The 24,130-nt window shown below is 45.7% G+C and overlaps 1 protein-coding gene across 1 annotated transcript; it reads left to right on the top strand.

The window, feature by feature from the left end:
- Positions 1–6,473: 6,473 nt before the first annotated feature.
- On the top strand, positions 6,474–11,154 carry ALYREF (Aly/REF export factor). Its single transcript, XM_073684209.1, has 6 exons — positions 6,474–6,859; positions 7,027–7,158; positions 7,348–7,495; positions 7,574–7,637; positions 7,721–7,901; positions 10,766–11,154. Exons 1-6 carry the CDS (start codon positions 6,632–6,634, stop codon positions 10,778–10,780), a joined length of 768 nt encoding a protein of 255 aa, XP_073540310.1. The 5' UTR covers positions 6,474–6,631; the 3' UTR covers positions 10,781–11,154.
- The last annotated feature ends 12,976 nt before the right edge of the window (positions 11,155–24,130 follow it).

Below are 24,130 nucleotides of genomic sequence, written 5' to 3'. Positions count from 1 at the left end.
TCCCAAATTTTTCTGTCTCTCTGGGATTTGAAGTTACCTTTTAATACCAGTAATTTCATGTCCGTGATACTGTGATCCGGGAAACAAAATGTTTTGCCACAGGTAGAGCTGTTGTTTTTTTCTTTTATTGTGTGGCAATGAGAACTCATCCTTGTTCTAAGTTTTTGTCCTGTTTCCCCAACATACAGCTGGACATTTGGCAAATTTAATTAAGTACACTACATTAGATGTGGTGCAGCTGAAAGTACCTGGGGTCTTGTAGTCCTGATGTGAGCTGGGAATCTATATCTTTTCCGTGGTTATTGTAAATGGACAGGTTTTACACTTCTGACAATGATGCTTCTTAGTTAGTTTGCTACGTATACAAGACTACATAAACAGTCAATTGGGATGTAGTGCAGTTAGATAGATCGCAACGCAAATCTTATTAGATGCTATAAACCCAATAGGACTGGATGGAGACACCATATAAGTACGAGATTGGAGCACATGTAATACAAATAAAAAATCAAGAGACCAACCGGTCTTTTAAATGTCACAGGCCAGTATCCAGCACATGCTTTCACTCTGTCCTCTGCTTTCATTGGCCGAAAGCGCGCACTGGATACTGGGCTGTGACGTGCGGTGAAACGCTGCACGCAGCCTAGTCAGTCAAAGGGGGATACCTGCGACTGGGTCAAGCCTGGGGGAATCCAGGAAATCCGGAAGATGATGTCACATCAGCAGATGTCAGAGGCAGCTGCAGCCGGGGTCACGTGGTGCGGACTGATCGAGCAGCGATAACGCCGCTCACAGGCACATATGGCAACAAGAGGCATTTACAAAAATACTTATTCAAACAGTTTAAATCATATTGTAGTGGATCACCTCTTTAAGACTGACGTGCACAATGCCGATCTTGATGATTCGGGCAAATTGTGTTTTTTTGCAGTAAATCTTGGCTCTGACTTAATAAAATGGCGCCATAATGTCCATGGGCCCAATTCTTTAAGACTGCATCTTGAATAAAATTCGCAAGATTTCTACACAAATTTATCATTTGGTGATATTTCAAGCGGTTTTACGACAGAATTCTGGCAAAAGCACCTTGATAGATCAAGCCCCACACATATCTGATGTCACAATTTAGGCTGATCTGGATTGCTTTGGTTCTTAGTAGGTGTCATCAGTAAGGGTATTCCAGCCTACACCATATATTGTAGATCCAGCAGAATAGCATAAAGCCTGACAGGTGCAGGTTTCACCCAGCAGTAGTGTAGGGGTCACATGGATCACAAGGACCACCCTCTCTATATAAGAGAAAGTAGAGTCCCTCTTTATTATGGGAGTTATTGTATCTGCAGTCACAATGTCATATTCTCTCAAAGCTGGTGGGATCTGTATATATATTTATATAAACACTGAGGAGAGGACGTTAAAGGATTTTTACTGAGGTAATGATTTTGAATACACGACGCTGCACAGTATATAATATTAAATAATATATTTTTTATGGAATGTAAAATAGAAGTGATATCTTAAGTGTAAACAGTAGCCTTCTAATTTATGTAAGATAATCCAGAACTGGTTCCTGGAAAGATCTGAAAACTAGGCTGGAATTTCACAAGATCACAAACTGATTAAAAAACAAGTGGGAGGAAAGTAGATTTTTGTTGGTAACAATAGAATTTGTGCTTTATCCCTAATTGGACACATGGCCAATTAGGTTTCGGCTGGTTCCACACTCAGCATATTATTTCTGTTGGTATGTGACATTTACATACAGTGTCCTGCTGTAGAGCACAGCATGGCTTCCATAGCATTTACCTCTAGACCACTCTGCCAGGTTCACATTCCTGCCCTGGGGCAATAGCTGGTAAGCAGGACCCCGCCTATAGCTTTGTGGACACAACTGAACCACTGATACCATACAGTTATACTCTCATCCTCCCTGGTCCCTCTCAGTAGGGTGCACATTTACATACATGCTTCAGTCCCACCATTACCATGCAGATGATTGTGCCTATGATTTCTGATTAACCCTTTAAGACTATCTAAAGCCATAAGTGTAAAGAGCTTTTTGCAATCAGATAAGGTAAATGTATATATATTGCATTTTTTAAGAGGACTCTGATCACTAAAGATTAGACTATATGACCAGTAATGATGATTGATCATATATGTAGCAGTTATAAATGGCTCATATATACAGATCCCATCAGCTTTTGAGAGAATATGGCATTGGGACTGCAGATACTCTTACTTCCATAATTAAAAGGGACTTTAAAAGGCCCCAATTGGACAGACCATCAGCAAATTTGGCTTTCAGTTCCATCTTTATGCTGATGACACACAACTATACACCTCATCCCCTGACCTTACCCCAACTGTACTACAGAGCACCAATTGACTGTCTGTCCGCAGTTTCCAACATCATGTCCGCTCTCTATCTGAAACTCAACCTTTCCAAAACTGAACTTCTTCTGCTCCCACCATCTACTCACCTCCCTAAATCTGACATCTCCCTCTCCATGTGTGGCACCAGAGTAATGCTGAGCCAGCAGTCTCGCTGTCTGGGTATTGTGTTTGACACTAATCTTTCCTTCACCTTCCATATACCTTCCCGCTCTTGTCGCTTGTACCTGAAGAACATCTCTAGAAGCCGCCCCTTTCTCACCTTGGAAACAACAGAAACCCTCACTGTTGCCCTGATCCACTCCCGCCTTGACTACTGTAACGCTCTATTAAGTGCCCCCCCTCACTCGACTTTCCCCTCTCCAGTCCATCCTTAATGCTGCAGCCAGGGTCATTATCTGGCTAATTGTTACTCAGACGCTTCCGCTCTGTGCCAGTCATTGCACTTGCTGCCCATGAATTACAGGATCAAATTTAAATTGCTTGTTCTCACCCACAAAGCTCTCCACAGTGTGGCACCCCCTACATCTCCTCCCTCATTTCTGTTTATCGGCCTATCCGTTCTTTACACTCCGCAAGTGACTTTCGACTAACATCCAAACTAATCCGTACCTCCCACTCCTGGCTCCAAGACTTCTCCTGAGCTGCACCTATTCTTTGGAATGCTTTACCCCAAGAAATTAGGACGAACCACAACTTACACAGTTTTAGGCGCTCCCTAAAAACATACCTGTTTAGGGTGGCTTATCACGTTCCCTAATCAAAGTCCTTTTATATATATAGCCCATTCACTATTTCTCCAAACATAAGTCTCTACCTAACTCCACTGCACCTAAAAGCACTACAAATACTGGCTGGTGTTGAGCTCATGCAGCCTTTATCTATCCCTCATCCCCTCAAGATGGCTGGACCATCATTGTAAATAAGCCCCTGTACTTTGTGTCACCCCCACCTTATTGTAGGGTCGTCATTATTTTTGCTTTAATTATTGTATTATCTTTAGCTATGTTACTTATGACTGTTGTATATGAACCTCTGAATTGTAAATAACTGCGGAATATGTTGGCGCTATATAAATAAAGATTATTATTATTTACATTTTCTTACATAGAGAAAGTAGTCCTTGTGATCCACGTGACTCCTAATCTCCTGGGTGAAACCCGCACCTGTCCGGCTTTATGCTATTCTGCTGGATCTACAATATATGGTGAGGGCCAAATACCCCTTTATGTGTACTGACATTTTATCCATAGTGATGACACCTAATCATGAGCAAAGGATGAGACCAGGAACAAAAGCAATCCAGATCAGCCTAAATTGGGACATCTGCTATATACAGGGCTTGATCCATCAAGGTGTTTTACCAGAATTCTGGCGTAAAACAGCTCAAAATATCACAAAATGATCAAGTTGTGTAAAAATGTTGCGAATTTTGTTGTTTTAACACCCTTCATTAAGACTAGCATGCAAAATGCCAGTCTTAAAGAATTGGGATCATGGACATTATGGCGTCTTTTTTATTAGTCAGAGCCAAGACTTACTGGAAAAAAGCACAATTGGCCCCAAAAAACAAGATCGGCATTGTGCATGCCAATGTTAAAGCCCCCATACACATTAGACTAATACTATATTATACACATACTAATGTGTATGTCTCTCTGCGGGACTCAGTACAGACATTAGATAGCCCCCAGTTCACACAGACCCCACACCTGGATGAACCAGGCCCTTTCTCTCCAGAGGACTCAGTACAGACATTACATAGTCCCCAGTGCACACAGACCCCACACCTGGATGTACTAGGTCCTTTCTCTCTGGAGGACTCAGTACAGACATTACATAGTCCCCAGTGCACACAGACCCCACACCTGGATGTACTAGGTCCTTTCTCTCTGGGGGACTCAGTACAGACATTACATAGTCCCCAGTGCACACAGACCCCACACCTGGATGTACTAGGTCCTTTCTCTCTGGGGGACTCAGTACAGACATTACATAGTCCCCAGTGCACACAGACCCCACACCTGGATGTACTAGGTCCTTTCTCTCTGGAGGACTCAGTACAGACATTACATAGTCTCCAGTGCACACAGACCCCACACCTGGATGTACTAGGTCCTTTCTCTCTGGAGGACTCAGTACAGACATTACATAGTCTCCAGTGCACACAGACCCCACACCTGGATGTACTAGGTCCTTTCTCTCTGGAGGACTCAGTACAGACATTACATAGCCCCCAGTGCACACAGACCCCACACCTGGATGAACCAGGCCCATTCTCTCCAGAGGACTCAGTGCAGACATTACAATTAAAAAACAAAACAAAAGGGGATAGACTGCAGTTGCAGTCGAAACGCGTAGCCTATTATTCTCTTCTCTGTGCGTTTTTTGTATGGTTGTTACATGGTATTAGCCACTGCAGCCCTTGTATCCTGTTTTTAAAATTATTTTTCTCAAATTAAAATTTTCTAAAACAGTTTTTAAAAATATTTTTTTTGGAGCTGGAACATTTATTTCTTTAATCCATTGCTTAACTACGTGAGCATCAGGACGGAGTTTCGTGCACCACTCGGGAAAATTGATGAGTTGCCAACTATTATTTTCCTAACTACATTAGACTAATGTCGGCTGCACCCGCCGGCTGACTGGTGGTCGGGAGAGATGTTAATGCCACGTGTCTAATTTTGGACTGCCGCTCGCATTTTTCTCCCGGAGATAAGCCCCAGTCTGATGTATTAGTTGGCAGCTTTCACATAGAGAATACAGTAGCGCTCGGCCAAGTGAGTGCGTTGTATGGAAGTGTCGGCAGGCGGCAGAAGTATCATGGAGCCAGCAGCCATAATATGTATGGAAAGCGTTAATGAAGGCACGGCTGAAGTAAGATGCTCCTAATTGTTTAAGAGGCGCACACCACTTAATGAATTAGAAACATCTTACCACTGCCGTGCCCCTCTGCCAGTAATACCAGTCGGGGGCATTTCTGGCTTTATGTATGCCATTGTGACAGAACACTTGATAAATTCACCAGGCCCCAGCTCCGCCTGCTGCAGAAATGTTGGCACAGGAATGGCGTGAAAATGCCAAAAGTCACAAAAACATGTCTGAGATTTCAAGGCGACCGGCGCACAAACCCCACACCTGGATGAATGAGGCCCTGTCTCTCTGGGGGACTCAATACAGACATTACGTAGCCCCCAGTGCACACAGACCACACACCTGGCCAGGCCCTTTCTCTCCGGAGGACTCAGTACAGACATTACATAGCCCCCAGTGCACACAGACCCCACACCTAGATGAACCAGGCCCTTTCTCTCTGGAGGACTCAGTACAGACATTACATAGCCCCCAGTGCACACAGACCCCACACCTGGATGAACCAGACCCTTTCTCTCAGGACTCAGTACACACGTGTTGCATAGCCCCCAGTGTACACAGACCCCACACCTGCATGAGCCAGGCCCTTTCTCTCTGGAGGACTCAGTACAGACATTACATAGCCCCCAGTGTACACAGACCCCACACCTGGATGAACCAGGCCCTTTCTCTCTGGAGGACTCAGTACAGACATTACATAGCCCCCAGTGTACACAGACCCCACACCTGGATGAACCAGGCCCTTTCTCTCAGGACTCAGTACAGACATTACATAGCCCCCAGCGCACACAGACCCCACACTTAGATGAACCAGGCCCTTTCTCTCAGGACTCAGAACACACGTGTTGCATAGCCCCCAGTGCACACAGACCCTACACCTGGATGAGCCAGGCCCTTTCTCTCTGGGGGACTCACTACACACGTGTTACATAGCCCCCAGTGTACACAGACCCCACACCTGGGTTTCACTAGGGTCAGACAACGCTTTGTGTGATTTGGGCTAGGATTTGCTGAGGTCTGCAGCAGCCGCCGCTGGGTGTCACTTATCACGTGGTTTGGCTCCAGACACGTATACATGCATGTGTAGTCTATGCAGCCATTATGTATGTGGCCCCATCATAACGTCACGTGTCCCTGTCTATTGACCTCCTCTGCAGCTGATTGGCTGCGGCATTTCCTCAGCGCACGAGGCATGGAACGCACAACGCCTGCTGACGTAAGGCGGAAGTGGCGTCAATAGTGGCGGGCTTGTGAGAGGAGGGGCTATATAAACGCGGCTCAGAGCGGCCGTTGTATTGTTAGAACGGAAGCCGCGCCCGTACACGTGATCCCACAACACCGGACACCCGCCACCGATACCACCATGGGGGACAAGATGGACATGTCCCTGGACGACATTATCAAGATGAACCGAACTCAGAGGACGACTGGCCGAGGCCGGGGAGGGCGAGGGGCCCGCGGTGGCGCGTCCCGTGGTGGAGCAATAGGCCGCATTGGAAGTGCAGGCGGCGGTCGGGGAGGCGGAGGACCCGTCCGAACAAGGCCGATGCTAAACCGAGGCGGCAGGAACCGACCCGCACCTTACAGCAGGGTAGGAGGGGCGGCATGGAGGGCCTGCGGCCTAGCAGTGGGGTGCCCGGCCTGAGAGGGGCCTGGGCCGCCAGTCTGCTCTCGGGTGGGCTGGGGACTCTGCTGGCGCCTGGTATTGGGGTCCCTGTGCGCCCCACGTCCGTGATCACCTGCTCTATTGTCTTCCAGCCCAAGCAGCTCCCGGACAAGTGGCAACATGATCTGTTTGACAGCGGATTTGGGGCGGGCGCAGGAGTGGAGACCGGAGGGAAGCTGCTGGTGTCTAACCTGGACTTCGGGGTCTCTGATGCTGACATTCAGGTATGAGCTGCTTATAGGGGCTCTGCTGTTACTGACCGTGATGACTTATGTAAAATGCCACTGCTGCTGTGCCCTCTATCTGTCCCAATATATTCTGTAATGTTCCTATGCGTGGGCCGTCCGTTCCCAGTGAGTGACAGCCTTGTAGGTTCTGTTTCGGGTTGATGATCCCCTTGCCTCTGGTTTCAGGAGTTGTTTGCGGAGTTCGGCACTTTAAAGAAGGCGGCAGTTCACTACGACAGATCGGGCAGAAGTTTAGGTACAGCGGACGTGCACTTTGAAAGGAAAGCTGATGCACTGAAAGCAATGAAGCAATACAACGGTGTACCGCTAGATGGTAAGATCCCGCTGGTCTCCCCACTGCAGCCTCCTTGGGGTTGGTGCGCAGTGTAGTGATCTCTCCTTCATTCTACAGGTCGTCCTATGAACATTCAGTTGGTCACGTCACAGATAGAAGCACAGAGAAGACCTGTACAGAGGTGAGTAATAAGCTGGCTGGTTGGTGGCTGTAGGGGGACACGTGTAGAAGGCTTTTGACATGTAGTAATGGTTTTCTTTCTAGTTTGCCTAGGGGTGGAATGACACGACCACGAGGGGGCCCAATAGGATTTGGTGCTGGTGGAGGAAACAGAAGAGGTGGCAGGGGAGGAAATCGGGGCCGTGGACGGGGAGCTGGCAGAAACACAAAGCAACAGTTATCAGCAGAAGAACTGGATGCACAGCTGGATGCCTACAATGCCAGGGTGAGTAATGGTGTTGGGCCAATGCCACAGCTGGATTATCTTCTGTTGCATGATGGGACTGTCTGTGATTTGTAAGGTTACTCTCATCCTAGTTTACCTTATCCATGGGAAGGTTTCTAACTGCCTCACAGTAATTCTGAATGCTATGTGTTCCTCTGGAGCATACCTGGGCAAAGTGCAGCCTGAGAGGCACATACAACTCTATGCTGTTCCAGTCCGGCCTAGGGGCTGAAAAAGTGGCCACAGGCCAGACAGTGCTCTCTTCTACCTGCTGTCTGGATCCTCAGGATGCAGACAGCTGTGAATGTATTGGTGGGGGACCCTTCCACCAATCAGTATCAAACAGCTGATGCGATGATGTGGGGGCTCTTACAGTATATAGGGGGGTGTCAGCATACTTAATTCTGCTCAATATTAAGTGATACTTTTTATATACATACTAATTGTAGTAATATTGAGCAGAATTACCTTCAGCCTATTGGTTTGGCCACTAGCAGTCACTGTCATATGTGTCCCCTCGGGAAAATCAATTACCCATCCCTGCTCTAGGGCATACATGCCAAATTTGACCCACAACGTCAGCCACCCCAATCCCCAATGTGGGGCCCATTATACTGTATACTGATTGGCCTGCAACTTTATCCAAGTTTCATTTGGGCCCTCTGAATCTAGATCAGGGATGTCAAACAGTGTGCCACATAGGATGATAATGCGTATCAGCACTGCAGTCGTTCTGTTACAGAAACAAGGCTTAATATTGGTACAAGTTTTCATAGGAATTTCAATTTTTTTTTAAAAAAACAAGTGGCAAAATATCCAGAAGGGAGCGGCAGGGGCAACTTTTTTTTTTTTTTTTTTAATATATAACCCTTAATGTAAAGTGACATGCAGTAGATACCAGCTATGTGACATAGCTAGCATCTGTGTAAGAAAGCGGAGCTGAGCTCTAATCATCGCAAAGCCATTATGGGTCTTGGAGAAATGGCAACTTATTTTCCCCTCTCCCCCCAGCCACTTGCCTATTCTAGTTCATGATTCCTGTAATTGTGGTACCAGTTAATTTGTCGTACAGTGAAAATGCCCAAACAGGATGTTTTCTTTCCAAAAAGGTAAATTCCAAACTACTTGTGCAAAAAACCTCCTGTCCATAAAAAAAAAAAATGGGGAGGGAAACAAAACAAACTTGTCAAGCTAAGGCTTAAGATGTGGTATTGGGGTCCCCCTCCAACACCCATTCTTTGCTCATCCTTGTATTAAATATAGGCTACTGTATGCTATAAGTTACTGCCAACTTAAGGACATAAATAGACTCTCTTTGTTGCAAAAGGCAACACAATACATGAATACCACCAAACAGACAAAAAAAAAAAAAAAAAACACCTCTATTAACACCAATAAATATTTAGTACAGATTAGAAGAACAATCCTACAGAGTCTAGCAATGGAAGACCCCAAAACACCAACACAAATATCATTACTAAAAAAACATAGTAGTCAAAGTATATATAGATTTCTGAAACATGAAAATCAGAAGAAAATGATTACATCCAAATATTGCAGTTTAGAAATCTGATAACTAAAGGGAAATGTACATGTCTATGGAAGCTATTTTGAAGATTACTTCATAAATTGATCGCCCAAGTAGGTACACATGTATCATGTGGTATTCACGCTCCAAAAGGTACTGATGTATGCCCCCTGAGAAAGCGAGGGTGGAGCCATGTAGGGGCACAGGACCACATCCCATATCTACCATTTTGGCCATGTAAGTTGGCTTGTCACTTTTCTTCATCCATTTTGGATGTTTCGTCACATATAGGGAATCTCTTATGGAGCTTGAATAGCACATGCAATGTGTACCTACTTGGGCCATTAAATTTATGAAGTTATCTTCAAAATGTCTTCTGTAGACATGTACACTTCCCCTTGGTTAACATTAATCAGATTTGGTTCTAAACTGCAATATTTGCATGTACTTATGATCTTCTGATTTTCAGGTTTCATAAAGCTATATATACTTTGACTACTATGTCTTTACAAATATGATTGTGTTGGTGTTTTGTGGTCTTCCATTGCTAGACTTTAGGATTGTTCTAATCTCATTTATTAAATATATATTTTTATTGGTGTTAAACACCTATTGTCTGTTTTGGTATTCATACTGTGTAAGTTGTGTAGCTATTCTGACATGGTCCCTTTTTGTTTTTACTTGTGCATTGCTGATTTAAGGGTATCTGGCTGTAGGCTCAGTCCTCCTAACTAGTTTATATGGGAATTTAGGTCATAGGAAGGTGAATAAAATGATACCTGGATATCTGCAATCTGATGTCTTAATCCAGTGGGATCACAAAACTTTAATGTAAATGAGCTGTGGACATGTGTGGTCTGGACATGTACTACCTGAGCATCTGCCTGCAGAGCACTTTCTACACTAAAAGGGTCATCACTAGTGTGAAATATGTAGATCCAGAGCCGACTGTCAGTCATTGCATGTCTCACACAGGTAATGAGCTCTAGTGGTAGCTTCTTGGAGATCTGTCCAGCTCCAAAGATCTTCATGGCTCATTTACATAGTCCATAGAAATTTGTTTTTATGACACTAGAGCTCATATTAAGGTATCACTTTAGTTGTCTTACTATGACCTACATGCACATATATACTATACATTTTTGAGGGTTGATCTCCCTTAAGAGCTGCCTTTTTATTGAAAAGTTTGTATACTCTTGATAACATGTAGGCATGTCCCTCCCTGTCCTGGGCAGCATGTGTTGTGTTGCTGCAGCTGCTCTTTGTAATGTGCAGGCAGCTGATGCGGTGCCAGCTGTTCATTCTTGTTCCTAATCCTGTCTCTGCTTCTCCACAGATGGATACCAGTTAATCCTTCCCCATGTTCCTGTGCTGCAGTTCTATCTCTGGACATCATTTTCTTTCTATTCAACTGTTTTGCTTTTATTTCTGATAGGTTTTAAACTCATGTAAAGTTGCAATTTTTTTTTTATTATGCAGACCTGTAATTTTTTTTGTACAAAGTTATTTTCTGGGAAATTTTAGTGGTTTTCAGGAGCAGGGCAATATTTAATAAAAGACAAGAATTTGGTATATTTGTTCTTAGTGCACATGACATGTGCCACCAAAGGATGAACACTGGGGACATTATCCTGCTTCTCTATGCCAATGTAATATGCTCTTTTTATGAAGTATCTGCCAAGGGGCACTTAAGTATTGCATCTATTAAATCCTGTTGGGTCTGCAGTGCTGGGTTTGTCTCGTTTTGTTACTTGGATTACTTGGTTATAAGCTTCTTCATAAAGACCCGTACAGGTCTGTAACTTGTTAATAACATCACCATGAGCAATTGTAGGGGGTCAGAGGGAGAGTCAGCATTTAGTTCTTCCTGGGTGGCAACTTGGTAGCCAAAGATGTTTGACAGAGCGAGACATATTACAGGTGAAAGCTGTAGGTGTGTCTAACTCCCACTTTAACCACCTATGATAGCTTTTTCTGGGATCTGATGATGGCTCAACTCTTATGGCGGTGAGGTATTCCAACTTCAAACAGTGTAAAGGAGATGGAAGGCAGCATGAGATGTTGCACAAAATCAAAAAATCCGTATAGCACTGTTAACTACGCAACCTGCAACCCAAGTAAACATTTAAAATAAGCAAAATCATAGTACCAAAGTTCTAAGGGCACAAAACATCACCTGAACCTACCATAATGATGCCAATAAAAAGCCTGGAATTGGAAGAATGAATGAAAATCCCTCAAACAAGAATCGAAATACTTGGCTGGCGCCAGAAAGTGTTTACAAGCTGTGATACTTACAAAGGGGAGCAACTATATACAGTACAGACCAAAAGTTTGGACACACCTTATTTAAAGATTTTTCTGTATTTTCATGACTATGAAAATTATACATTCACATTGAAGGCATCAAAACTATGAATTAACACATGTGGAATTATATACTTAACAAAAAAGTGTGAAACTGAAAATATGTCTTATATTCTAGGTTCTTCAAAGTAGCCACCTTTTGCTTTGATGACTGCCTTGCACACTCTTGGCATTCTCTTCATGAGCTTCAAGAGGTAGTCACCGGAAATGGTCTTCCTACAATCTTGAAGGAGTTCCCAGAGATGCTTAGCGCTTGTTGGCCCTTTTGCCTTCACTCTGAGGTCCAGCTCACCCCAAACCATCTCGATTGGGTTCAGGTCTGGTGACTGTGGAGGCCAGGTCATCTGGCGTAGCACCCCATCACTCTCCTTCTTGGCCAAATAGCCCTTACACAGCCTGGAGGTGTGTTTGGGGTCATTGTCCTGTGGAAAAATAAATGATGGTCCAACTAAACGCAAACCCGATGGAATAGCATGCCGCTGCAAGATGCTGTGGTAGCCATGCTGGTTCAGTATGCCTTCAGTTTTGAATAAATCCCCAACAGTATCACCAGCAAAGCACCATCACACCTCCTCCTCCATGCTTCACGCTGGGAACCAGGCATGTAGAATCCATCCGTTCACCTTTTCTGCGTCGCACAAAGACTCGGTGGTTGGAACCAAAGATCTCAAATTTGGACTCCTCACACCAAAGCACATAATTCCACTGGTCTAATGTCCATTCCTTGTGTTCTTTAGCCCAAACAAGTCTCTTCCGCTTGTTGCCTGTCCGTAGCAGTGGTTTCCTAACAGCTATTTTACCATGAAGGCCTGCTGCACAAAGTCTCCTCTTAACAGTTGTTGAAGAGATGTGTCTGCTGCTAGAACTCTGTGTGGCATTGACCTGGTCTCTAATCTGAGCTGCTGTTAACCTGCGATTTCTGTGGCTGGTGACTTGGAGAAACTTATCCTCAGAAGCAGAGGTGACTCTTGGTCTTCCTTTCCTGGGGCGGTCCTCATGTGAGCCAGTTTCTTTGTAGTGCTTGATGGCTTTTGCAACTGCCCTTGGGGACACTTTCAAAGTTTGCCCAATTATTCGTACTGACTGACCTTCATTTCTTAAAGTAATGATAGCCACTCGTTTTTCTTTACTTAGAATTTGTATTATGGCATGGTCAGAAAAAAGCAGTTAAGTAAAGAAAAACGAGTGGCCATCATTACTTCAAGAAATGAAGGTCAGTCAGTCTGAAAAATTGGGCAAACTTTGAATGTGTCCCCAAGTGCAGTTGCAAAAACCATCAAGCGCTACAAATAAACTGGCTCACGTGAGGGCCGCCCCAGGAAAGGAAGACCAATAGTCACCTCTGCTTCTGAGGATAAGTTTCTCCAAGTCACCAGCCACAGAAATCGCAGGTTAACAGCAGCTCAGATTAGAGACCAGGTCAATGCCACACAGAGTTCTAGCAGCAGACACATCTCTACAACAACTGTTAAGAGGAGACTTTGTGCAGCAGGCCTTCATGGTAAAATAGCTGTTAGGAAACCACTGCTACGGACAGGCAACAAGCGGAAGAGACTTGTTTGGGCTAAAGAACACAAGGAATGGACATTAGACCAGTGGAATTATGTGCTTTGGTGTGAGGAGTCCAAATTTGAGATCTTTGGTTCCAACCACCGAGTCTTTGTGCGATGCAGAAAAGGTGAACGGATGGATTCTACATGCCTGGTTCCCAGCGTGAAGCATGGAGGAGGAGGTGTGATGGTGCTTTGCTGGTGATACTGTTGGGGATTTATTCAAAACTGAAGGCATACTGAACCAGCATGGCTACCACAGCATCTTGCAGCGGCATGCTATTCCATCGGGTTTGCGTTTAGTTGGACCATCATTTATTTTTCCACAGGACAATGACCCCAAACACACCTCCAGGCTGTGTAAGGGCTATTTGGCCAAGAAGGAGAGTGATGGGGTGCTACTCCAGATGACCTGGCCTCCACAGTCACCAGACCTGAACCCAATCGAGCTGGTTTGGGGTGAGCTGGACCGCAGAGTGAAGGCAAAAGGGCCAACAAGTGCTAAGCATCTCTGGGAACTCCTTCAAGATTGTTGGAAGACCATTTCCGGTGACTACCTCTTGAAGCTTATCAAGAGAATGCCAAGAGTGTGCAAAGCAGTCATTAAAGCAAAAGGTGGCTACTTTGAAGAACCTAGAATATAAGACATATTTTCAGTTTCACACTTTTTTGTTAAGTATATAATTCCACATGTGTTAATTCATAGTTTTGATGCCTTCAGTGTGAATGTACAGTTTTCATAGTCATGAAAATACAGAAAAATCTTTAAATGAGAAGGTGTGTCCAAACTTTTGGTCTGTACTGTACTAACCAAGAAGGGTGCCTAAACTTTTGCATCGGGCCACTTTCCTTTTTAAGATGAATATATATATATTTTCTACCTAAAATAAAGAGCTGTGTCATCTCTAATGTTGGGCTTTTTATAGACACACACAGACTGCTCAAAAAAATAAAGGGAACACTCAAATAACACATCCTAGATCTGAATGAATGAAATATTCTCATTGAATACTTTGTTCTGTACAAAGTTGAATGTGCTGACAACAAAATCACACAAAAATCATCAATGGAAATCAAATTTATTAACCAATGGAGGCCTGGATTTGGAGTCACCCCCAAAATTAAAGTGGAAAAACACACTAGAGGGTGATCCAACTTTGATGTAATGTCCTTAAAACAAGTCAAAATGAGGCTCAGTATTGTGTGTGGCCTCCACGTTCCTGTATGACCTCCCTACAACGCCTGGGCATCATCCTGATGAGGTTGCGGATGGTCTCCTGTGGGATCTCCTCCCAGACCTGGACTAAAGCATCCGCCAACTCCTGGACAATCTGTGGTGCAACGTGATGTTGGTGGATGGAGCGAGACATGATGTCCCAGATGTGCTCAATCGGATTCAGATCTGGGGAACGGGCAGGCCAGTCCATAGCTTCAATGCCTTCATCTTGCAGGAACTGCTGACACACTCCAGCCACATGAGGTCTGGCATTGTCCTGCATTAGGAGGAACCCAGGGCCAACCGCACCAGCATATGGTCTCACAAGGGGTCTGAGGATCTCAACTCGGTACCTAATGGCAGTCAGGCTACCTCTGGCGAGCACATGGAGGGCTGTGCGGCCCCCAAAAGAAATGCCACCCCACACCATTACTGACCCACTGCCAAACCGGTCATGCTGAAGGATGTTGCAGGCAGCAGATCGCCCTCCACGGCGTCTCCAGACTCTGTCACGTCTGTCACATGTGCTCAGTGTGAACCTGCTTTCATCTGTGAAGAGCACAGGGAGCCAGTGGTGACTTTACCAATCCTGGTGTTCTGTGGCAAATGCCAAGCATCCTGCACGGTGTTGGGCTGTGAGCACAACCCCCATCTGTGGACGTCGGGCCCTCATACCAACCTCATGGAGTCAGCCTGTAACCATTTGTGGCCTGCTGGAGGTCATTTTGCAGGGCTCTGGCAGTGCTCCTCCTGTTCCTTGCACAAAGGCTCAGGTAGCTGTCCTGCTGCTGGGTTGTTGCCCTCCTACAGCCCCCTCCACATCTGGTGTACTGGCCTGTCTCCTGGTAGCGCCTCCAGCCTCTGGACACTACGCTGACAGACACAGCAAACCTTCTTGCCACAGCTCGCATTGATGTGCCATCCTGGATGAGCAACACTACCTGAGCAACTTCTGTGGGTTGTAGAGTCTGTCTCATGCTACCACGAGTGTGAAAGCACAACCAACATTCAAAAGTGACCAAAACATCAGCCAGAAAGCATTGGTACTGAGATGTGGTCTGTGGTCCCCACCTGCAGAACCACTCCTTTATTGAGGGTGTCTTGATAATTGCCAATAATTTCCATCTATTGTCTATTCCATTTGCACAACAGCATGTGAAATTGATTGTCAATCAGTGCTGCTTTCTAAGTGGACAGTTTGATTTCACAGAAGTTTGATTTACTTGGAGTTATATTCTGTTGTTTAAGTGTTCCCTTTATTTTTTTGAGCAGTGTATATAATCATTTCATCTTCCAATCTGATGCTGTTCATAGTGACAGTAATTTTGACCATGGGTACCCAAACTTTTCCATGCCACTGTATGTTAGGGAGAAGGATGTGAGTTTATGTCCAGTACAGGGCCTTATACGACCAGCTAAATCCAATTTTAGGCAAACCTCTTCAACACCAGCATACATGCACTGTTTTTGATGCAGGAGAAGCTTCAATGTCAGCAGTGTCTTTCCTAAAGTGTCCTCCTAGTCTTCTTTTTGGTGCCTTTATTAATTTTATGTATAAAATAGCAGCTTCCAAAAGAATAGTCAGGTCACTTTGACCATGAAGTGGTTAAAAGAAGCTTCACAAGACCTAGACCTTCTGCAGCTTAACTAAGGAACTATATGGCCAGCTTCATGAAGTGGGGTTTTTGTTTTCCCAAGTAACTTTTTGTCTTGTAGTATTCTACACGAAATTCTAAAAAAAAAAGCGGCACATGTGGCTAATTAGATTTGTTCAAAGTCAGGGATTCTTTTTTTTACCAGTCTTATCAGTTTTGTACCTTTTTAGAGCAAAAAGTGACAATCCTTATCGCAATTTAAATCATATATAAAGTGCAAACATAAAAGTCACTATTAGAACTATTGTTCTCCAGAAATAAGGTGCAAAGACAATGATGGATTGGGGCCTATGAGACCAGATTTAGAGGTCTGTAATGTGGATTTAAGACCCAGACTCCAATTCAAGAACAACAAGTTGATGTAATCCACATTTTCTTCAATGTGATCTAGGACTTGTGGCTATAATTGTACATCACATCGCTCAATGTGGCCTATGACCTAAATTAGTGTCAGAAGAATGAATGTTGTGGCCATATGATGGCGGTCTGATGCTATTCTACATCGGCCCTTACAGCTAGTTACCAGTAGATGGTGCCATAAACCCTTCCCTTCTGAAGGCGCACTACTGTGATGAAGAAACACCCTGGCGTCATCTGTTTGGGTATGTCATCTGTGTACAATAATAGTTTTAACACAAAAAAATACCACTGATGAAAATGTGGGGAAAAAATGTAATTCATTACAAGGTCTGCTATACCCTGAAATCAAGGCGAGGTCAAATAAGACTGATGGAAAGAAGTCTGCACATCCATTCTGTCACTACCATAACTGCTGAATTCTTGGGTTAAGTTCACCATGGCTGCAACTTTTAGGCCTCAATCACACAATGCATTTGCCATGTGTTTTTTGCTGCAATTTTTCCAATATGCGGCTATTTCATGTTTTCTGAATATCGCACCAAATAAAAAGTGCATTATGTGAACACATCCTCAGTGAGGCATCACCTATACATGATGGGATCTAACTGAGCACCCTGAAGCTGGCCATAGATTCTGAGCATGTACGTGTTCACATTAGGATAGAGGACTAATGTGGCATTTAAACAAGTAGATAATTAGTAGTGATGAGTAGTGTTGAGCATTCCGATACTGAAATATCGGGTATCGGCCGATATTCACTGTATCGGAATTCCGATACTTAATTCCGATACTTTTATAATATCGAATACCGGAATCGGAAGTTCCCATAATGCCTGCGCTCTGCAGTGTCTCTGAAGGATGACAAGCTGGATGGCAGCGCTCAGCTGCGATCCAGCTTGTCATCAGAATGCCATCCCAGCGTGGGAGAATTCTCCTGATTGTTTAAAAGCCGGCGCGCGGTAAAAAGCCGCCGGCTTTTAAACAATCACGCAGCCCCATACTGCTTCCCCGCAGCCTCCCACCCCGATCCTCCGCTCCCCTCGCCACCTCCCATCCCGATCGTAAATTAGGACCGGGCGGGGAGCGCAGCACCAAGGAGCGAAGGACCCGGGCGGGGAAGCCGGCAGTGAAAAGACTTCACCGCCGGCTTTCCCGTTCTGTGCTGCGCTTTCCCGCCGGTTATTTCAAATGAACAGCTGAGGTATCAGGTGATGCCGATCAGCTGTTCATTTGAAGTAGCCGCGGTGCCCTCAGAGGGTTCATGTGAGTTCATGCTTGACTGCATGAACTCACATCAACTTTCCCACGGCCGCACAGGTCAGCCTCACCTCCCGGACCCGTCATGATTAGTGTGTGCGGGGTGTGTGTGTGTGCGGGGTGTGTGTGCGGGTGTGTGTGCGGGGTGTGTGTGTGCGGGTGTGTGTGCGGGTAGACATAGGCCGATGTGACACTACTACTCCCATCGGCCTATGTCTGTCCCCCGTCCACTCCTGCCAGCAGGATCAGCTCGATGGGAGCAATAGTTCCCATCAGCCTGATCCTGCTATTTAAATTGCCCTACTGTGTCCCCAATAAATGTTAAATACATGTCATTGGTGGCCAGTGGTTACCTAAAAGAAATTAGTTCATACATTACCTGTCCCCGCCGATCGCCACCTAAAATAAAGTAAAAAATAAAAAACTACACCTATACTCACCAAGACACCTAATTCCCCGAAGCCATCGATCTCCTGTAATAAAATATAAAATAATAAACCACAACCTTATCCTTACCCCTCCGTAGTAGTCCACGAGTGTCCCACGAAGATCTCCAGTTCAGAGCAGCCACATAGAATGTGACCGCTCTGAACCGCTGCCGCCGCTAGAATGACGGGGCCGTAAGGGTTCACCGGAGTTCAGGCAGCGCTGCTCCGGTTAGCTCCTTTACGGCACTGCTGTATCGTGAGAAATTCCCACGGTACAGCACTGCCGTAAAGGAGGTCTCCGGAGCTGCGCTGCCTGAATGCACTCCGGTGACCTCAGTCAGTGGCTCCCGCTGCCGGGAGCGGACGTGTTCCCGGCAGCGTGAGCTTACAGCAGCCATGCACAGCTGTCACCATCTCCAGATGTGACAGCTGTGCATGGGAGATCAGCGCAGGAACGTGGACAGGTAACTATTTTTTTTTTAGTAAACTAAGAATTAAATAAAATGGTGTTTTATTTCAAATAAATTATTTTTTTCTGGGTGTAGTGTGTTTTTTCTTTTTAACACTTTGTAGGTTAGTAATGGGGGTGTCATATAGACGGCCATCATTACTAACCTGGGCTTCATGGCAGCTGGCGCTGACATGAACCCCACCACTATTACCCCCTGCCACCGCACCAGGGCAGCGTGGAAGAGCGAGGCTAAGTGCCAGAATTGGCGCATCCTATGGATGCGCCATTTCTGGGGCGGCTGACGGCTGGTGTTTCTAGCCTGGGAGGGGGCCAATATTCATGGCACCCTTCCTGAGCTATTAATATCAGCCCCCAGCTGTCTGCCTAGCCTTTGCTAGCTATTAAAATAGAGGGGACCCCACGTCATTTTTTTTTGGGGGGTCCCCCATTTTAATAGCTAGTAAAGGCTAGGTATTCAGCTGGGGGCTGATATTAGTAGCCTGGGAAGCTCCGTGGGTTTTACCCCCTTCCCAGGCTTCAAACATCTGCCCCAGCCGTCTGCTTAACCTCCGCTAGAGACTAAAATTATGGGGGATCCCACGCCATTTTTTTTTTAAATAAATCCTTTATTTTAACACTAAATGACATTTGAGGACTTAATAAAGATGCAGTCCCTAAATTATTATTTATTTTTTAATAAATTTTTCCCAAAACTTTTGACGTGGGCTTCGCCATATTTTTGTATGCCAGCCAGGTACAGCATCCAGCTTCTATGAACGCGCCATTTTCCGGGGCGGCCGCGGACTGCAATTTTCAGCGGGGGGGGGGGGGGAGGGCAAAAAGCTTGGGCCTCCCTGCGCTGCAGATTCCATCCCCCAGCTGCCTAGTTGTACCTGGCTGGACACAAAAATAGGGAGAAGCTCCACGTTTTTTTTTTTTTTAATTATTTCATGAAATTCATGGAATAATTAAGAAAAAAAGGGCTTCCCTATATTGTTGTGTCCGGCTAGGTACAAATAGGCAGCTGGTGGTTGGGGGCAGCCTGTTCCTGCCTGCTGTACCTGGCTGGACACAAATATAGTGTGAAGCCCCACGTCAATTTTTTTTTAATTATTTCAGGAAATTCATGAAATAATTAAAAAAAAATTATGTGGGGCTTCGCCCTATAATTGTGTCCAGCCAGGTACAGCAGGCAGGAACGGGCTGCCCCCAACCACCAGCTGCCTATTTGTACCTAGCCGGACACAACAATATAGGGAAGCCCTTTTTTTCTTAATTATTCCATGAATTTCATGAAATAATTAAAAAAAAAAATGTGTGGCGCTTCGCCCTATTTTTGTGTCCAGCCAGGTACAACTAGGCAGCTGGGGGCTGGAATCTGCAGCGCAGGGAGACCCAAGCTTTCTGGGTCCCACCCGCTGCAAATTGCAGTCCGCAGCCGCCCCGGAAAATGGCGCGTTCATAGAAGCGCCATCTTCTGGCGCTGTACCCAACTCATCCAGGGCCCTGGTGCGGTGGCTCACTGGGTAATAAAGGGGTTAAGGCCAGCTTGGCATTATCAGCTGGCCCTAAGCCCGAAATTCATGGGGTCACGCCAATATTAGACATGACCGCCATGAATTTCTAGTAAAGTATTTAAAAAAAACACAAACACCCAGAAAAAAGTCCTTTAATTGAAATAAAGACACAATTCTTTATTGTTCTAAATTAAACCATACTTACCGCCACACCCATTCCAGCTGAAGCCAACGATCTCCTGCAATAAAAGTAAAATAATAAAGCAACCTCATCCTTACCTTTCCATGGTTCCCAGGACAGCTTCAGCTCTGCTACATCGAGATGACAGGCTGGACCGCAGCAGAACGCTGCCATCCAGCCTGTCATCCCGCGGACACTGAGAAGCGCAGGCATGCTTGCGCTCCTCAGTGTCTTTCTGTGACGTCATCCAGATGAGCCGAGGTCATGTCCAATGAACTCAGCTCACCTCATGCACGTCACTGACAGCGTGGGAAAATTCTCCTGCACTCAGCGCTTCAGCGTGAGAATTCTCCCACGCTGTCAGTGACGTGCATGAGGTGCGCCGAGTTCATGGGACATGACCTCACCTCATGCACGTCACTGACAGCGTGGGAAAATTCTCACGCTGAAGCGCTGAGTGCAGGAGAATTCTCCCACGCTGTCAGTGACGTACATGAGGTGAGCCGAGTTCATTGTCGGCTCATCTGGATGCCGTCACAGCCAGACACTGAGGAGTGGAAGTATGCCTGCGCTTCTCAGTGTCTGCGGGATGACAGGCTGGATGGCAGCGTTCTGCTGCGGTCCAGCCTGTCATCTCGATGTAGCAGAGCTGGAGCCGTCGTGGGAGCCATGGAAAGGTAAGGATGAGGTTGCTTTATTATTTTTCTTTTATTGCAGGAGATCGTTGGCTTCAGCTGGAATGGGCGTGATGGTAAGTATGGTTTAATTTAGAACAATAAAGAATTGTGTGTTTATTTCAATTAAAGGACTTTTTTCTGGGTGTTTGTGTTTTTTTTAAATACTTTACTAGAAATTCATGGTGGTCATGTCTAATATTGGCGTGACCCCATGAATTTCGGGCTTAGGGCCAGCTGATAATGCCAAGCTGGCCTTAACCCCTTTATTACCCAGTGAGCCACCGCATCAGGGCCCTGGATGAGTTGGGTACAGCGCCAGAAGATGGCGCTTCTATGAACGCGCCATTTTCCGGGGCGGCTGCGGACTGCAATTTGCAGCGGGTGGGGCCCAGAAAGCTTGGGCCTCCCTGCGCTGCAGATTCCAGCCCCCAGCTGCCTAGTTGTACCTGGCTGGACACAAAAATAGGGCGAAGCTCCACGTTTTTTTTTTTTTAAATTCATGAAATTCATGGAATAATTCAGAAAAAAAGGGCTTCCCTATATTGTTGTGTCCGGCTAGGTACAAATAGGCTGCTGGTGGTTGGGGGCAGCCCGTTCCTGCCTGCTGTACCTGACTGGACACAAATATAGGGCGAAGCCCCACATCAATTTTTTTAAATTATTTCATGAATTTCCTGAAATGATTTAAAAAAAATTGACGTGGGGCTTCGCACTATATTTGTGTCCAGCCAGGTACAGCAGGCAGGAACGGGCTGCCCCCAACCACCAGCTGCCTATTTGTACCTGGTTGGACACAACAATATAGGGAAGCCCTTTTTTTCTTAATTATTTCATGAATTTCATGAAATAATTTAAAAAAAAAAATACGTGAAGCTTCTCCCTATTTTTGTGTCCAGCCAGGTACAACTAGGCAGCTGGGGGATGGAATCTGCAGCGCAGGGAGGCCCAAGCTTTCTGCCCCCCCCCTCCCCCCGCTGAAAATTGCAGTGCGCAGCCACCCCGGAAAATGGCGCGTTCATAGAAGCTGGATGCTGTACCTGGCTGGCATACAAAAATATGGCGAAGCCCACGTCAAAAGTTTTGGGAAAAATTAATTAAAAAATAAATAATAATTTAGGGACTGCATCTTTATTAACTCCTCAAATGTCATTTAGTGTTAAAATAAAGGACTTATTTTAAAAAAAATTGACGTGGGGCTTCGCCCTATATTTGTGTCCAGCCAGGTACAGCAGGCAGGAACAGGCTGCCCCCAACCACCAGCTGCCTATTTGTACCTGGCCAGACACAACAATATAGGGAAGCCCTTTTTTAAAAAAATTATTTCATGAAATAATTAAAAAAAAATTGACGTGGGGCTTCGCACTATATTTGTGTCCAGCCAGGTACAGCAGGCAGGAATGGGCTGCCCCCAACCACCAGCTGCCTATTTGTACCTGGTTGGACACAACAATATAGGGAAGCCCTTTTTTTCTTAATTATTCCATGAATTTCATGAAATAATTTAAAAAAAAAATGCGTGGGGCTTCGCCCTATTTTTGTGCCCAGCCAGATACAACTAGGCAGCTGGGGGCTGGAATCCGCAGCGCAGGGAGACCCAAGCTTTCTGGGCCACCCCCGCTGCAAATTGCAGTCCGCAGCCGCCCCAGAAAATGGCGCGTTCATAGAAGCGCCATCTTCTGGCGCTGTACCCAACTCATCCAGGGCCCTGGTGCGGTGGCTCACTGGGTAATAAAGGGGTTAAGGCCAGCTTGGCATTATCAGCTGGCCCTAAGCCCAAAATTCATGGGGTCACGCCAATATTAGACATGACCACCATGAATTTCTAGTAAAGTATTTAAAAAAACACAACACCCAGAAAAAAGTCCTTTAATTGAAATAAACACACAATTCTTTATTGTTCTAAATTAAACCATACTTACCACCACGCCCATTCCAGCTGAAGCCAACGATCTCCTGCAATAAAAGTAAAATAATAAAGCAACCTCATCCTTACCTTTCCATGGCTCCCACGACAGCTTCAGCTCTGCTACATCGAGATGACAGGCTGGACCGCAGCAGAACGCTGCCATCCATCCTGTCATCCCGCAGACACTGAGAAGCGCAGGCATACTTCCACTCCTCAGTGTCTGGCTGTGACGGCATCCAGATGAGCCGAGGTCATGTCCAATGAACTCCGCTCACTTCATGTACGTCACTGACAGCGTGGGAAAATTCTCCTGCACTCAGCACTTCAGCGTGAGAATTTTCCCACGCTGTCAGTGACGTGCATGAGGTGAGCTGAGTTCATTGGACATGACCTCACCTCATGTATGTCACTGACAGCGTGGGAGAATTCTCACGCTGAAGCGCTGAGTGCAGGAGAATTTTCCCACGCTGTCAGTGACGTGCATGAGGTGAGCTGAGTTCATTGGACATGAACTCGGCTCATCTGGATGACGTCACAGAGAGACACTGAGGAGCGCAAGCATGCCTGCGCTTCTCAGTGTCTGCGGGATGACAGGCTGGATGGCAGCTTTCTGCTGCGGTCCAGCCTGTCATCTCGATGTAGCAGAGCTGGAGCTGTCCTGGGAACCATCGAAAGGTAAGGATGAGGTTGCTTTATTATTTTTCTTTTATTGCAGGAGATCGTTGGCTTCAGCTGGAATGGGCGTGATGGTAAGTATGGTTTAATTTAGAACAATAAAGAATTGTGTCTTTATTTCAATTAAAGGACTTTACTCTGGGTGTTTGTGTTTTCTTTTAACTTTGACTATGGGGTTAGTAATGGGGGTGTCTTATAGACGCCTCTCCATTACTAACCTGGGCTTGATGTCAGCTGGCATTATAAGCTGACATCAACCCCAACCCTATTACCCCCTGCCACCGCACCAGGGCAGCGTGGAAGAGCGAGGCTAAGTGCCAGAATTGGCGCATCCTATGGATGCGCCATTTCTGGGGCGGCTGACGGCTGGTGTTTCTAGCCTGGGAGGGGGCCAATATTCATGGCACCCTTCCTGGGCTATTAATATCAGCCCCCAGCTGTCTGCCTAGCCTGTGCTAGCT

Source organism: Phyllobates terribilis, unplaced genomic scaffold (assembly GCF_046119375.1).
Source record: "Phyllobates terribilis strain yellow unplaced genomic scaffold, ASM4611937v1 Scaffold_5__5_contigs__length_657084704, whole genome shotgun sequence".
In the NCBI taxonomy this organism is placed as follows: Eukaryota; Metazoa; Chordata; class Amphibia; order Anura; family Dendrobatidae; genus Phyllobates; species Phyllobates terribilis.
This window is presented reverse-complemented; position numbering and strand designations above follow the sequence as displayed.

What these genes read in the sequence shown, in the direction of transcription:
- ALYREF (XM_073684209.1), top strand. Translation starts at nt 6,632, where the DNA reads ATGGGGGACAAGATGGACATGTCCCTGGACGACATTATCAAGATGAAC. An exon ending in GACCCGCACCTTACAGCAGG is followed by an intron (nt 6,860 to 7,026) that starts GTAGGAGGGGCG and finishes ATTGTCTTCCAG; the next exon opens with CCCAAGCAGCTCCCGGACAA. An exon ending in TCTCTGATGCTGACATTCAG is followed by an intron (nt 7,159 to 7,347) that starts GTATGAGCTGCT and finishes CTCTGGTTTCAG; the next exon opens with GAGTTGTTTGCGGAGTTCGG.